Source organism: Podarcis melisellensis (assembly GCF_964234715.1).
Source record: "Podarcis melisellensis genome assembly, chromosome: 6".
Classification (NCBI taxonomy): domain Eukaryota; kingdom Metazoa; phylum Chordata; class Lepidosauria; order Squamata; family Lacertidae; genus Podarcis; species Podarcis melisellensis.
Window position 1 is genome coordinate 93,875,289 of NC_138538.1, and position 16,526 is coordinate 93,891,814.

The 16,526-nt window shown below is 46.2% G+C and overlaps 1 protein-coding gene across 7 annotated transcripts in view; it reads right to left on the reverse strand.

Annotated features, from left to right (window-relative positions):
- ABL2 (ABL proto-oncogene 2, non-receptor tyrosine kinase) overlaps positions 1-16,526 on the reverse strand; it is a gene marked incomplete at its 5' end in the record, with an annotated part of 83,891 nt that overhangs the window by 27,374 nt on the left and 39,991 nt on the right. For 2 of the 7 annotated variants that reach the window (XR_014169351.1, XR_014169352.1), the window contains 5 exons: positions 6,336-8,185; positions 9,490-9,753; positions 11,566-11,655; positions 13,664-13,816; positions 15,060-15,244. Coding sequence is in view for 5 of the 7 variants with exons in the window: in XM_081915037.1 (XP_081771163.1) it covers positions 6,468-8,185; positions 9,490-9,753; positions 11,566-11,655; positions 13,664-13,816; positions 15,060-15,244 (2,410 nt within the window). Of the gene's footprint in view, positions 1-5,435; positions 8,186-9,489; positions 9,754-11,565; positions 11,656-13,663; positions 13,817-15,059; positions 15,245-16,526 lie in introns of those variants that run through there. The other 5 variants (XM_081915037.1, XM_081915041.1, XM_081915040.1 and 2 more) reach the window with 4 other exon arrangements.

The following is a 16,526-nucleotide window of genomic DNA, read 5'->3' on the forward strand; positions in this document are numbered from 1 at the left end:
GCCTCCTTAGACACCAGCCATGGGTTGGTTGGTTTTCATGTTACAATCTTGCGTTGTGTTTTGTGGGTACAGGGAGTTTGATTTACGGACCAAAGCTCAGTGCCACAATTCAATTTTTTTAAAAAAAGCCACGTGGGTGCAGCAGCCTCCCTCTTCAATTACTGTCGTCAAAAGTGCAGCAAAGTCTATTTTCAACCGGATACAAATTGTGCAAGAAACTACTTGAATTTGGATACCGATTCACTCCTTACAATTCCAAGGGAAACTGGCCCCCGGGATCGTTGTAAGAAGTTATAATTAAAAACAAAACAGTAATCTGTGAATGCTGCGATTAGCATCACTGCCCTACATTTGCAAACTCTGAAGTCAATAAGGAAGTAGTCCATGTATACAAGACACCCACATGTTGTAGTGTTACAGTGACCAGGAGCAGTTTTCTCAAAAGAGGGATCCCAGAAATGCTATGCTGTGATTTTCTCTCCCCGAGGGCAGAAGGAGCAAAGAACAGGTCACTATTCCCTTTCTCCAACAAGGGCCTCATACTTCTTCATGTGCTTTTAGCAGGGTCATTCATGCTGCATGCGCCATCTTTCCTTCCCAACCGTCCTCACAGTATTTGAGTCATTAAATTATGATGCACCCAACTACCCAAACCACAACTGAAAGATAACCAAGAACCAACCCAAGCAAAGTTCAAAGAGGTGGGAAGAGAAGACGCAACTAGTTTTTGAAAAAGGCTTGACGAAAAAAAAATGTATGGAGGCGAATGTTTAACCCTAATCTTTTTCTACACTGAATTGCTCTGATGTGGATTATTCAGAGGGATTCAACACCACAGGTCAGCCCCCACCTGCACCCACCAAAAAAGTTTGTGGCTGGGAGGAAAATAACTGTAGCAGCTAACCCCAGGGCCACTTCAGGACAAGTTTAGTTCTGGAAAGCTGAAGTAGCAATCGGACGTGTGTGGTGTTTTCACTCAAAATGGACAGGAGCCACTCGGAGCTCTTCAAGAGCTCTTGTCCTCCCAACTCCTGCAGCAGCAACAAAACTGACAGAGGAGGAAAGAAAACAATCAGAATGAAGAATCAGGCATTAAGGATGATTTTAAAACAAGCCAACCCCCAAAGAAAGTTAAGACAAGGTTGGAGTCCCTGTGCTATTGTTTGCACATGAACTGTGGGCAACATCCAATTGCAGCCATCTACAAGTTTAACAGGATTCTTCTCATGCAACGGGATTTCTCCTTCCTGTCCTCCCACTGTATCCCCCAAACCTGATCCAGAAAATCCCTCAGCCATCTAGATTCCAAGTTCATTTGTGAGACACCCGCTGATCAGTGTACTTTTGAATCTCTGCTGCTCTTACTCGTAACCTGATGCTTATTTAACTGGTTTATAACCACCACCCTGATTTGATGTAATATCATAGAACATACAGTGGTGCCCCGCAAGACGAACGCCTCGCAAGACGAAAAACCCGCTAGACGAAAGGGTTTTCCGTTTTGGAGGCGCTTCGTAAAACGAATTCCCCTATGGGGTTGCTTCGCAAGACAAAAAAAATCTTGCATCCCCCTGCGGGTTTTTTTCGCTTTTTTCTTCCTTTTTTTAAGCCACTAAGACGCTTATCAGCTGTTCCGCTGATAAGCCGCTTAACAGCTGATCGCTGGAAGCCGCTTGACAGCTGTAGCGCTAATCCGCTAAGCTGTCAATGGGCTTGCTTCGCAAGACGAAAAAACCGCTATACGAAGAGCCTCACGGAACGGATTAATTTCGTCTTGCGAGGCACCACTGTAATTGCATGTAGTTTGTGTACTGCACACTCTGTGATCTACTTAGATGAACGGCAGGCTAAAAGCATGCCCAATAAATCAAAATAAATTTTGGAAGCTTGTACTGTAGTTGAAACATAGTCCATTTCCCTATGATTCAGCTATGGCTTTCCCAAGAGCACAACTTCTAGGTAGAGTGAGAAGTTCAAAATGGTGCACTGCTAGAGCTCCTTGTGACTGTCAAGGAATGGCAGCTTCTGGCCTCCTCTTGCTTTGCTGCAGAACAGCCTCCCTCAGCCTCCAGATGTTTTGTGCTGCAACTCGGATCATCCTCAACATGATCAACATGCATCAATCTGGCTGGGGAAAGCAGCCAGGGAACCTCTCAAGAAAGCTTAAAGATGGCCATTTCTAACCTTATGCTAAAGCCTCAGAGCTTCCCTGTTCCTGCATTGCTGCTCGTGGGGTTAGTAGTGCAATCCAAAATGCATTTCTTTCCAAGTTTCCCCACTTCAGAAGGTACCTGAGATAGGGAACACAACAACAGTGTGCCTTTAACATATATTTACACAGGACCAAGATGCTGAGATGATGGCTGCATTCTCTACTCAAGAGTTTGGCCTGGGCCTGCAGACAACCCTGCCAACAAGAAGTGGGGGGAGTTGCAACAGTGCTCCTACTTTCTGTTATCTGACTCTCTAAACTTAACACATACTGACTGCGGTTTTGTTTGGAGGAGAACATTTTGGGTCCACCCCCTTCAAAAATTGTCTATGCAAAGGTTAAACAACACCCGGAATAAAATTTTGCTAGGTTGTCCCTACTTCAACACAGAGGTATCTGAAAACCAGGCTATGCATTACTCATCAACTAAAAAACTGTCACATTTAAGCCAAGCCCTGGCTGCTAAGAATCCTGAAGCTCCTCAAGACAGACAGACTAGGTAGTGTTTTCTCCAAGAAATTCAATGGAGATTGATTGATTTTGGGAGCTGAGGATGTCTAGACTGGAGGAGCCCTTGCTAAGGTCCCTTCAGGGCTCTCTTCTACAAAATGCTGTACCACTAGGGATGGATACCCAGGCTTGCACAGTCCAGCGGCTTAGAATGAAAAGGTTTCACCACTCTGCTCAACATTCTGGCTTCCCCATGTCCCTGGTTCTGATGCAGCATTGGCGGGTCATTATGGCCGGATGGAAGCAGGTGATACCTGTGGCCGAGTAGTCACCATGGACAGCAGCAATGAATGGAAAGGAGCTTGGAGCAGGTGATGGGTATTGACAGCTGTGCCTATGACAAAGGGGGGGGGGAAAGACCACTGGACCTCTGAGAAATGCTACAAAAAGGCGACCAGAGCAGGCATTAACAGTAGGCCCCCGGGCAATGGGTTGCCGGCTAGTTTTGGCAAAATAGAGACAAACTGGAATAGGTTCAGAGGATGGCAGTGAAGATGGCTGGGGTATGGAAAAGATGTCCTATGAGGAAAGGTTAAGGAAACAGGTGCATTTAGCCTGACAAAGAGAAGGCTATGGTGGGATATTGCATCACTCTGCAAATACCTAATGGCTATGCTATTTTTCTAGAAAAAGAGGTGCCAGAGTTCACCATGAACTTCTCCTTTGTTCTCTTAAGAGTGGCAATGGTGCCCACTTGAGAGGAGCCAGTGAGCTCCAGCTGGGGGAAAACAGAGCCCTGCCTCAAGGGCTGTCACACAGAAGAGGACAAAGACTTGCTGTCTGTTACCCAAGAGGGCAAGGCTTAGTTACAGAAGGGGAGACTTAGGTTGAATGTCAGAAGACGCTCCTTTAATAGGAAAGGCTGACAATGGGACCAGTTACCTAGGGGGACGGTAGACTCTCAGGCCCTGGAGGTTTCTAAGCAGAGGCTGGACAGTCATTACATTGGCATGCTCTTGCCCTGGGCCTCCTGCATTGAGCAGGGTTGGACCAGGTGGTACACAAGGCTTCCTCCAAATCTTATGATGCAATGAACCACTCCTTTCCCCTTTGGTCACCCATCTCTGCTTAGTGCTAGCGTCTCCTTCCCAAGTGGAGAGAGATCAGCAGAGAATCAAGGGAGAGAAGCCTGCCTAGAGTCTTCTGCTTTCCTGTGTGCTTGTCTTTCTCTGCCTGCATCTGCAGAATCCCTCAATATTCTCAGCAAATCAGAACCTGGTTTATTCACGGCAACTTTACATTTGATGAATGTAATGTCTGGCCAGGCTCTTTGCCTCTATTTGCCCACTTTTGATTTATTCAGTCCAGGCTATGAAGCAAACTGGTTCCCTTCAAATTTCCATTGCCATGCACTCTTTGGAGCAGCAAGGGCCACTTGTCACGAGTTCATTGCCAATCTAGTTCTAGACTAAACCATGGGAGAAGTTGCTTTTTATGCTGTGGTGGTTGAGTTAGTGCAGCCAATGGAAAAGGAGTCAAAATCAGAGTTTTGGAGAGAAAGACCCAACGAGCGGCAAGTTTGCACCCTTCCACCATCACTGGAGGTTCAATATAAAGCAAACAGCATAGCAATACAATTCCAACTCTCAAGCCTGTAAAAGGAAAACTGCCACATTTTAAAAAGATTAAGGTGCAAAACAAACCAGACCCTGATTTTTATTTTATTTTATTTATGACCAATGCTGCTAACCAATGATGGGAAGATCCTGAATTTTCTTGTGGGGCAGAAAGGGCGTACAAGTCCCCAGCAAGAACTACATGCCTTCCCTCCTTTGCCAAATACCTTCTGGGGGCACCAGGAAGTGCTGCACTCATTTGCTGGATTTCTGAGAGCCAGAATTCTTTCCATGCCTAAGAGATATACACCTTGTCAGGGCAATTCAACTTTTCTCAAAGCCTCAGTTCAGCAACGACAGAACTATAGCTGTGTGAGAGAAGCATTTCTATGTGTTATATCAGGTAACAGGTTTCATGTTCTTGTGTTTATAAGAGAGATGTCACAGGAATAGCAGCATACAGCAGACCTTAACCATACTACAACGGCTAAGTCCAGCAGGTGGAGAACACCTGCATATCAAGATAATCTGGGAATTTTCTAGGACAGGAAAGAACAGCTGAAGACAGAAACCAAGGCCTGCTTTACATTACGTGGCATCGATGGCACGGGCATTGCTCCAACCCAACCATACCAGTAGTGTCCAATCCATATGGATGTCCAATGCTTCCTGCTCAAAAAAAGGGATAGCCGGAAAAAGGCAATCGCAAGCTTGTGATGCTATCTCCAGGAAGGACAACGGCATGCAAACTCCTCCACCATCCTCACCCTGATCTCAGCTGAACCCCAAATTTGCTAAGATCTTTCACGCTTAAGAGTGTGATGAGGACCATTCTTTCTTTAGGGCTCCTTCTTCCCCTCCTCCCAGACACCAAACTCAATTTTACCCTCTTGGATACCTTCGCCCCATTACGCTACACATTCAGGGAATTTCTAGGAAAACCAAACAGTATCTCGTAATTCTGAACAGGGCAAAGGTCCTATTATAAAATACGGATGGTAAAGTAATTACTCTGACTGGGTACTGCCAAAGGAGCCCAACTGTAATTCTAACGGGAGACATTATGAGCTCAGGTTTCTGGTTCCCTCAAAAAAGTAGCTAGATTAGGGTAAGCATTTTTATATATATGTAAAAAAAGGAATGTAGAGAGCAACAGCAGCATTCTGCAGTGACTTTAATCCAGGGTGGCCCCTCAAGGTTTATCAAAGGAGAGGGGGCCAATGTTGTATCAACATTTAAAAACAGACATTACAGCTTTTGGACACATGCTGGCAAATTTGTGCTACAGCCCAAACTACTCAAGTGAGTGCCAGGTTAGATACCCATGCTACACTACCAGGGTGATGACAGCCAGTCTGAGTGTGCGTGCAAGTGAGAGTGAGTGAGTGAGTGAGTGGGAGTGAGAGAGATTGATCCAGTGGCAAGTCAGCTCAACCATCATGGAAGAAGCTGTGAAGGACTGGATGTGTGGATAGTAAAATATGTGAGAAGGATGACAAAAAAAGGGATGTGTTTCTTATATTGGATAGGGTTTTTTTTTTGCAACTCTTACTACAGCAGCAAAATGCACTGTGGAAGTTATGCCTGATGGGCGAATGCACGACTTCCAGCAGCTCCACAGACCTTCCCCCAAAATAAATCCTCTCCCTCTTGGGAAGATCAGTCCACTTCTGTTCCAATGGAGCCTCTGAACCTTTCTCTCACAATCCCAGAAGGTCAAAACATGCAGTAGTGCAGAAAAGGATCCCACCCCACCCCCTCTCCAATAATTCTGGTCATCTGAACAACATTGTGGAGATCGGCAGGCTCTTCCCAAAATCAAGGCCCTGTTCTTGGTTCTCCTACCTACTGGAAGGGGAATCGGAGAATAAGCTCCCCATTTTCTGGCTAGGGCAAGTTCTTGACATTCTGCCCTCCTCACTCAGCTGCAAACCGTCTGACCCCCACCCCACCCCCCAAATGAAGCTTGGCTTCCCCCTCCCCATCTGCCCCATGTACTGAGATGAACCTGTAAACATGAGAGCTCAGTGATTTGAGGTACTTCACATAAAACTCACTCAAGTATCAGTCTTTCCTTTCAAAAGTATCAAGGTAGGGGAAAAAACACCAGAAGGTAGTCATCCTGACCCTTCTCCCTCCACTGGGTGTGTAGACTTCTTTCCTCCTAACTGGGTGATTATAAACAGTAGCTACCTCTGGACAACATCACTGATTTCTTGAACACAAGACAATAAGTTATTAAGTACAGGGTTTGCTCCGGGCACGCTAGCAGCTGCAGAGGACACCTGCAGCTCCTGCAGGCTGAGTTCCAGTTTGCTCACAGCTTCCCGGAAGGCAAACTTGTTGCGTGTTTGCGGGATGCAGTCCACGTAGCCTGAGCAGTAATCCAACAGCTGGTGCCCTGTGTCCACCAAGTGGCTGTTTGTGGTGGGCTCGGCAATGGCACTCGAGAGGAGGTCCGCGCACTCCAGCAGAGCCTCTTTGCTGATTTTGTCGGCGGAGATTCTCTCAGCTGTCTGTTTGGTCTTTCTCAGTGCTACTTTGGCTCCCGCTGTACCATTGGCCATTTTGGCAGGGGAGGTGGAAGACAATGACAGAGGCACTTGAGGTGGGGGAATTACAGGCCTTCCGGATTTTCCACCGGCAGGTGCCGCCGCCGCCACCACCACCTTTTTGCTGCCCTCGCTGGCTTCCTGCCCAGGCTGTACCAACGCCCCGTTATTCAACTCCTCTGTCACATCTGAACAAGTGGGTGGCTGGTTTAGGAGCCTCGTGACTGGCGGTGGAGGTGGAGCGCACTTTGGTTTTATCCGCCTGGGCCTGTCGCTGGAAGCCGTGCCCTGGTGCTCAGATAAGAGCTTGAAGCGATTCCCCTGAGAGTCTGTGCCAATCAGCTGGACGTCTGCTGGCGTATGCTTCAGAGTGGGTGAGATGAGAACGGGCACTTTGTGGTTGTGGGTGACAGGAAGGACTCCGGCAGCCTTGGGTGGAGAAGGCCAGCCTGACTTCTCCTCGCCTTCTAGGGACCCTTGCCGCGTCCCGCTGTTCTTCTCTTTGCTCTTCAGGCTCGCTGTGGCTGTTGGCCCCTGAGTGTCCTTTTCAGAAACAGCCGCATCCGCAGAAGGGGTCCTGAGGGGAACAGCCGTGGCACCTCTGGGCAGAAGTTTGGCTTTTGGTCTGTCTCTGGTCAGAGTGGGAACCTCTTCGCACCTTTTAGAGAGCAGGTCGCTGGACTTGCTAGTGTTCTCCTCGGGCTGAGAGGAGGTGGAGACTGTCCTTTCCAGCTGGACTTTGGACCTGTGGCAATTTCGGGGAAGGGTCATGGCCATTCTCTCCTGCTCAGGGAGACCCGAGGACATGGAAGATGTCGAGTTGGACCGGGGGAAAGGCTTTGATGCTTCCTCCCCACCGGTGGGCCTCCCGGCTCTTAAACCCAGGGTCTTTTTAATCAGCCGTGGCGTGAAGAAGCCCGTGATGCCGGACCACCCGCTACCAGTACTTGTGCCCCCACCGCTGCTCATGCTGCCACCGCCACCGCCGTCATCCCCATAGAAGTTCCGCTGCGTGAAGCCCCCAACATAGCACTTAGATGAGCAAAGGTTTCCATCCTGCTGGGAGGGGGTAAAAGAAAACCCATCGATGTGCTGCAGAGGACCAACGGCCGAAAGGTTACCCGTCAGCTCATACTTCTTGTGAGGCTGGTTCTCCATCTCGCGGAAAGAGCTGCTGCGCTTTGGGGGTGTGGGGGCGTTTTTCTTCTTCATGAAAGAGCTAAAAAAGCCCCCCTTCCTGTCTCGGGTGAAGGTGGTCTCCCGGGTGTCTTCCAACAGGCCGCTGGGCGACTTGTCTCTCTGCTTGCGAGGTAGTGCTGGGGATCCGCTGGTCTGCTGTGTGCTTCTGATAAAACCTAAAGAGAAGGAGAGAGAGAAGTCACTTTCCACCAGGCTGCCAGGTATTCATGAAGGTTGGGATTCTGACTACACAAAGTTATGCAATGTACTATATCACCCATGTGTGGGCTTATTGCAAATGGTTGCTTACTAGCTGCAACTAGAGATGATTGGGCTCTCCTAGAATTAAAAAAACCCCATATATATTAACAGCTTCAGCCCCCTGAAACAAATCACGGTGCAAGAGGAGGATTTTTAGGCCTCACCCCCCACGCTAACTTTCCCAATTAGAATCATGTCTGCAAGCTATTTGCCCTTCAGGAGAGAAAAGCTTACAATGTCTGTAAGACACCTGTAATATCTCCTTAGCAGTATGGGATCTGTATCAGTGGTCCATCTGCTGAATGCAGGGCAGCCTCACCCCATCAAACTGCATCTGAGACTGCAAGGATGTTTCTCCAGGTGTTCCCAGATTACAACTTCCATAATATGACCATTAGGATGCTGATTGAAGCTGGTGAGAGTTCAACAGCATATGGAGTGTTAGAGATTCTCTACTTCTGATTTAAGAGCTTCAGTGAGACTAGGAAGGTATTAAATTTGCTTTGTTCTCAGACAATGCAAGACATCTATGGAGCAGAATCAGTCCCTTTTCGCATAGTTCTTTCTTAGAATCCATTTCTTAGATAAGCACTTCCTAGCTGTGTGTACTGAGAAACATTCATTTCACCTATTTTGTGGTAGGCTCTCTAAATAAGAAAACTTTACACATTTATGCTGCTAAAACCCTTACATTTAGTAATGAATTGCAGCTAAACCTACAAAGCGACTTATTCTTAGTTGCCCTCATTCGGAGAAAGTTTTCAAAACAGAGTGTTACAGCCTTTTCAATTTTGTTATGTAGGAAAAGGAAGAACTTCTTCCTGCATTACATTTGCAAATTCACGCTGCAAAGTTAGCTTGCAATGGCCTGCATCCTATTTTGCCCGTGCTAATCCCACGTATGTTTTCTGACAAATATAAGGGACTGCAGCCATGGAGCGTCGACTGAACGTCCACCCATTTTGCTCACTCTGGTATGGATTATTTGGGGGGCGGGGGCGGGGAGACACAGCTATGAAGCTGGCTCAAACCAGCCACTCCTGTAGAAAGCTACTCCTTCTACCACAAAGGCAGGAGAAAGAATTGATTCTGAGAAGAAGAGCAAAGTGCCTCCAGCCCAGGGCCAGACCTTTCTTTGAGACACTGCCCTACAGGAGCCCAAGTCTGAATATTAGAGAAATCACTTATGAAGTCACAGCACTCAAAGCTTTTTGCTTACCAAGCATACCTGGTGCAGAGCTGGAAGCAGAATGCTCTACAACCTCCTGAGCTCCTTCGATGTTCTCTTTGTTTTCAGCCTGTTTTTTCAAGGTCCTGGTCTTGGAAGGAAGCATGGGCAAACGAGGCAAATATGGAACTATGGATGAAGAAGATGCTGTCCTTCCAAGCTCTTCTGCCACTTCTGTAAGAAACGTCAGGGGAATAGTTGGAACAGAGAGCAGCAAAGGAAGAGGAAAGCAGACCTGGGTGCTAACGAGAGGCACTGGACAAGGGAAAAAGAAACATCACTGAGAGATTCTAGGAAGAGACTGAATTCAAGTATAGAGAGGGGTCAGTTCTAAGGGTCTCAAAATGCCACAACAGCAACGTAGACTGTTGCAGGAAACAAGAGGTAAGCTTTCACCAAGAAGCAAACAGTGCCTAGTACTCAAGTTTTCTATCTTGCCTGGTACACAGAAATCAGAGGAGAGAATGAACAGAGGATGGAAGCAGCAGTGGAAAAAAGGGTGGACTACTCTGGGTCGCCCTGTGCAACGCAGGGAAGGTAAGAAGAGATATGAATATTCCCTCTGGCTTGATGCACATTCTGTCACAGAAAAGAAAACCTGCATCACCCCAGAGATACGTGCACAGGACTCAGAAGTGTGGGAAGAAGCAGTACAAGTAACCTCAAGCTTTCTTCCAGTGTTGCTTCTAGGTTTTCTACAAAACCATGGTCAGCTCACCCAGAGTGGTGGCCCAGGCCTGCAAGGGGAAAACTGAGGAGCTACTCAGTGAATGGCAGTATTCAACTAAATTTTTGTGCTAGCACAAGGATCAGCACTAATGCAAGGGGATTCCCCCCTTCCCCTGGGTGTGCAGTGTGCACAGGAGGCTTGGGCTAGGGGAGTGGAGAGGTTTGCAAAAGCACAAAACAGAGGAGCAGTACCAGTGGAAACTGCATTTCCTCCTGCAGAGTTCCCTGCACATATCACATACCTTTCCATGTGTAATAGCAATCTGAGCAGGTTCAATTTTAGCTCCCTGCTTATGACTCATCTTAAGCAAAACTAAATACAATAGGAGATCTTATCACATGTCACATCCATTTGGGATCTTAAAGTGGAGCTGTTCACAGCTTCTGGCTACATGTTTAAACACATCTCTGCAAACATGAATACTAGAATTTTAGATAGAAAAGCTAGGCTGAAGCAACCAGGAAATTGAATTTTACAGAAAGTCATGATACACAAGAAACAGAAAAGGGCTTATTTGTGGCACAACACTTCCCTTCACCGACTTCCAGCCCCAAGATTTTTTACTTTGGCCCAGCAGATTTAATCATAAACCGTGATTCTGTGTTAAAAGAATGAGTTGCTGTGTGTGTGCTTTCCTCTTCTTTGTGCATGAAGGATGAAGTTTTAAAATTTTCCATTTCTGGCTGTGGGCTGTCTCCACATTATAGGAAACTGGCTTATTTGAGTTACAGATAGGTAGCCGTGTTGGTCTGCCATAGTCAAAACAAAAAAAATTCCTTCCAGTAGCACCTTAAAGACCAACTAAGTTAGTTCTTGGTATGAGCTTTCGTGTGCATGCACACTTCTTCAGATACAGATGTGTATCTGAAGAAGTGTGCATGCACACGAAAGCTCATACCAAGAACTAACTTAGTTGGTCTTTAAGGTGCTACTGGAAGGAATGTTTTTTTGTTTTGGCTTATTTGAATCATAGCTAGTTCTATCAAACCAGCATCAGGACTGTAACTTAATATTCTGGTTTATGAACTAAGTAGTTTAAATAAACCAGTGTTTCCCATATTCAGCTGTTTACAGGATAATGATTTGTTCACAAATGTGAGATGTTTTAAAGCTTCTCCCCTCACGCACACAGAGGTGTGATCCTGAGGCTTACAGCTGCTCATCCTTCACAACGCCAAACCACAACTTAAAAATCAATTTTCCAGTAAAAATCCAGGGGTCAATTTGAAGAAACGCCCCCATAAGTTCTCAACTGCTAGAAAGGTGAAGGGAAACATTGTGTGTTTTAGAAGTAAACATTTATAGAAAGTTAAAAGATAAGGAAAAAGGATTCTCACCTTCATTGATGCTAGAATCATGGAACATGGTTTCAAAGGCTTGATGAGTCTCAGCAAATGAAGGCCTGTCTAAGGGATTCCATTTCCAGCCTAAAGCACGATAGAAGCAGAAAAAAGCTCTATGTCTTGGCAACATGGCAAGCAAAGCAGAAGGAAAAACTTCTAAATTACTCCTCCTGGCCATATCCCAAGGTTTACTATGTTGCAATAAATTATGGTTTAGCATGACATGCAAATAAAACCATGTTCTATAATACAGGGGTACCTCGGGATGAGAACGGAATCCGTTCCGGAGCCCCATTCGCATCCTCAACAGAACGTAAGACGTGACTGCGCATCTCGCCACGTCTGCGCATGTGTGTGACGTCATTTTGACCGTCTGCGCATGAGTGAGCGGGGAAACCTAGAAGTAACGCGCTCTGTTACTTCCAGGTCGCCGCGGAGCGCAACCCGAAAATACTTATCCTGAAGCGTATTTATCTCGAGGTATTACTGTACAGGATTTTACGATCCTATGTTTGGTGACTTCTGCAAGCCCTAAACCCCTGAATCCTAATCCAAATTGGTACAGTGGTACCTCGGGTTAGACGCTTCAGGTTACAGACTCCACTAACCCAGAAATAGTATCTCGGGTTAAGAACTTTGCTTCAGGATGAGAACAGAAATCGTGCTCCGGCGGCACAGCAGCAGCAGGAGGCCCCATTAGCTAACGTGGTACTTCAGGTTAAGAACAGTTTCAGGTTAAGAACGGACCTCCGGAACAAATTAAGTACTTAACCCGAGGTACCACTGTATTATGAAAACTGGATTGTACTTGTTAAAAAGTGACGAACCACCCTGAATTCAATATATCTCTTGGCAATGGAAGAATATTTGATCAAAACAGGCTCCAACCTCCCTATGATTTGCTTGACTTAACGTCTTAATTATATCGGCATCAAACAGCGTTTCCATTTGCTTCTGAAATGTTGTCTCCTGCTTGGTAAGTAATACCAGACATAATACTGCACCCCACTGGACACTGTAAGGTAAAGGGACCCCTGACCATTAGGTCCAGTCGCGGACGACTCTGGAGTTGCGGCACTCATCTCGCTTTATTGGCCGAGGGAGCCGGTGTACAACTTCCGGGTCATGTGGCCAGCATGACTAAGCCGCTTCTGGCGAACCAGAGCAGCGCACGGAAACGCTGTTTACCTTCCCGCCAGAGCGATACCTATTTATCTACTTGCACTTTGACATGCTTTCGAACTGCTAGGTTGGCAGGAGCTGGGACCGTCGCGGGGATTTGAACCGCTGACCTTCCAATCGGCAAGCCCTAGGCTCTGTGGTTTAACCCACAGTGCCACCTGCTGCCCTGGGCACAGTACTGTACACCTAAAAGGCAAGTTACTGGTGCCTCGGAATTTAGAGCAGTCGCCAGAGTCTTGGTGTTCTGCAAGTTGAAAAATATACAGAGGTCTGCAGGCTTGGTTACAAAGAAATTTCATTTGTTGTTTGTGTTTAATTTTATGAGAGTTGAAAAGAATATTGAGGAATGCCTGGTGCGTTTTTTGGCAATTCCTCACATCTTACTACAGTCCTTGCTGTGAAGGGGCTCCAAATTCTTCAGAGACACTTTTTGGAGGGCTCAGGAAGTTGCAGTGAGGAGAAGGAGGGCTCTCCGCTTCTATGGCCTTTTACGCAAGCAACTTTGGATCCAAACCCCATGGTTTTTGTCAGAATTCCCCCCTCCCCAAGAGTTTTCCCCTGTGTCACCATGAGGCAAATAAATTAATGGAAATCCCCTAGATTCTGTTTCATACAACACTGATGCTGTTGTATTACGTGACATGGAGTCTCCACAAACCCCTAAGCGGAGGTTTCTGTCAATGGACCCGTCTTTTGCTTCTGTTGATTTTTTACATAAGATGTCAGCTGGTAACGATTCTCTTGCATTTTGGACAAGAGTCTGGTTGCATGCTAACAGACTTACTCCCAGCTCTATATGCAACCTGTCTGTTATGGCAAGTCAGCAGGACTGCCCGTCCTCCTGCATGTTCTCACGATGTCTCAATCTACGTTTTGTTACTAAAAGTAAAGACGAGAACGCAATACTCACATGCTCTCATGAGTTCGTAGACTTTTGGGGGGCAACCTTCAGGCTGTTCCATCCGGTAGCCTTTCTCCAGTAGATCATAAACCTGAGAGAGGTCAATGCCAGGGTAAGGTGACATTCCATAGGTGGCAATCTCCCACAACAAGACTCCAAAGGCTGCAAGTTAAACAAAGTAATTTTTAACCTGATATTCCTTTCATTTCATAGAATCACAGAGTTGTAGATTTGGAAGGGATCCCAGTGGTCATCTAGTCCAACCCCCTGCAATGCAGGAATCTCAACTAAAGCATCCATGACAGGTGGCCATCCAACCTCCGCTAAATCACCTCCAAGGAAGGACAGTTCACAACCATTAACCAGTATTTCCTAAACTGTGGCGGAAGGCAGCTTCTTTAGAACTAATAAAGTACAGTGGTACCCCGCAAGACGAACGCCTCGGAAGACGAAAAACTCGCTAGACGAAGGAGTTTTTCATTTTCTTAGCCGCTTCGCAAGACGCATTTCCCTATGGGCTTGCTTCGCAAAACGAAGCTTGCCCCACAAGCTCCGGGGATAGCGGGGAAGCGCAGCGCGCCTTCCCCGCTGTCCCCAGACCTCTTTTGAAGCAAGGGGCGGCGGGGAGAAGATCGCTTCTCCCCGTTGCCAGCCCCGCGATCTTCTCCCCTCCGCCCCTTGCTTCAAAAGAGGGGACAGAGGGGAAGGCGCGCGCGCCTTCCCCTCTGTCCCCGGAGATTGTGGGGCAGGCAACGGGGAGAAGCAATCTTCTCCCCGCTGCCCCTTGCTTTAAAACAGGTCCGGGGACAGAGGAACGCATTGATTGATTTTCAATGCATTCCTATGGGAAACCGTGCTTCGCAAGACGAAAAACTCACAAGAAGAAAAAAATTGCGGAACGAATTAATTTCGTCTTGCGAGGCACCACTGTAGAGGAAAATTGCACGCCGAGGAAAGTTTGTAGGATTTGGGGCTGTTGTTCTTTGATGTGGCAATCTAAATTAATCAGAGTAGGTTCTTAAGCCTCAAATTCAGATTATACTGCAGGGACAACCACAAAGTAATTTTAACTACCCACTGGCAGACAGATTTTAATCAAAATATGGTAGAAAGGTTTCTCACCCATAAGAAAAATTAGGTTTATGATTTTTAAGAGATAAGAGGTACTTCAATGTTACAATGTTCTTTTTGAGAGCCCCAGCTACCCCACTGGCTTGTGCTCCATAAGCGAAAAGGTCTTACCTTTAGGTGGTGTCAACAGTTCTCTACAACCTGACTATGAGGTTTCGGGCAAAATACATTTCTAGCTGTATTAGATTAGAGCTCATTCTAAGAATACCAGAGCAGCCCACTTTTAAATGTACACAGGGACTCCATGCGTAACAGCAATGTTCTCCCTTCTTACCCCAAACATCTGATTTGATTGAGAATGTGTTGTAGGCCAGACTCTCTGGGGCTGTCCATTTGATAGGAAACTTTGCTCCAGCGTGAGCTGTGTAAGTGTCTCCAGTCATCAATCTGCTTAATCCAAAGTCAGCCACTTTCACCACGTGGTTTTCTCCAACCAGACAGTTGCGAGCTGCTAGATCCCTGTGTAAACAAAGACACTGAAGAATGACGACCTCTGGTGCCATCAAGATTCACCCTAAACCTTCTGGCACAGATAAGTGAATATGATTTTACAGCTCAAAACTGGGTGCACAGGAACATATTTAGCCTTTGTGGTTCTAGAGGTCTGCTTACTAACATGTGGAGCTTGATCAATGCTTCAGCGTTTGAAAGGTACAGCTTTGGTGCCTGGCATACTTGTTCTCTGTTCGCCTCCATGTTTTATAACACCCAGGGATGCATCGCTAACATATTCACTGTGGTCTCTCAAGCAATCAAAATGAAGACAAGGATGCTGTGCAAATTGCATGCTATAAATTTGCATAGTTTATTTTGAGTGCAGAATCCGCAACTGGGGACAGGTGGTAAAGAATGTGAGCTGGAGAAAGTCTGTATTTGTGCCTCATTATTTCGCTTCTTTAGAACAAAGGTCTGAAGCACTGTAACCAAGTTGTACTCTTTGCAACAAGGCCAAAGCTTCTGCCAAGATAAATGGCACTCCCTCCTTTGACATGGAAGACTTTTAATTAAGTACACTGCAAGCATGAAAATGGGCTACAGTAAATCAGCTTCCGGTTGCTATTAAACAGCCAGTGCCAGTCTCCGCTGAGCGCAGTAAATCTTACTATGCTATCATGCTGAGCAATCATCTTATGTGAACCTTTGAAATTCAAATCAGAGAACAGGGAAATAGAAAGGTGCTTGAATACTATTTGATTCTGGTCTAAAGAGGCTTAGTTTCCAAATTCATGCCTCTTGAACATGCCAAACAGACGACAGTCTACTGCAGTAGAAGAATGTACCCCAAAACAAAGGCCCTTTCAGAATACAAACTGTAGTCGCTATTCTCTGAGGGACTCATGAAATTCTTAAAACATCAAGGCAAGAACAGTTGAGATACAGCTATTGCACAGAAGCATATGCAAATCAATTCATAGGGGAGGCAAAACATTCTGGCAGGGTCGTCCTGCACTGAAACACAACAAGAAAATATGAGTTCTACGTGCTACTTTAAGTACAGTAAATTTCCTTGATTTTACTCTAGAGTAAACACCAGGATTTACATTTCCATGCAAGGACTTAAGTGACGAAAGATACAGGAGCAGAGAAAATGGGGGACGTGGAGAATTCTTTTTTGGGGGGGGGTATGATCACAGGAGAGACACTGAGCTGTGTAGGTAACAAATTATTCTTTTTTAAATAATTATATTTTATTATTTTTCCATCAAAAAGCATACAATCACACCACATTACAACTTCTATT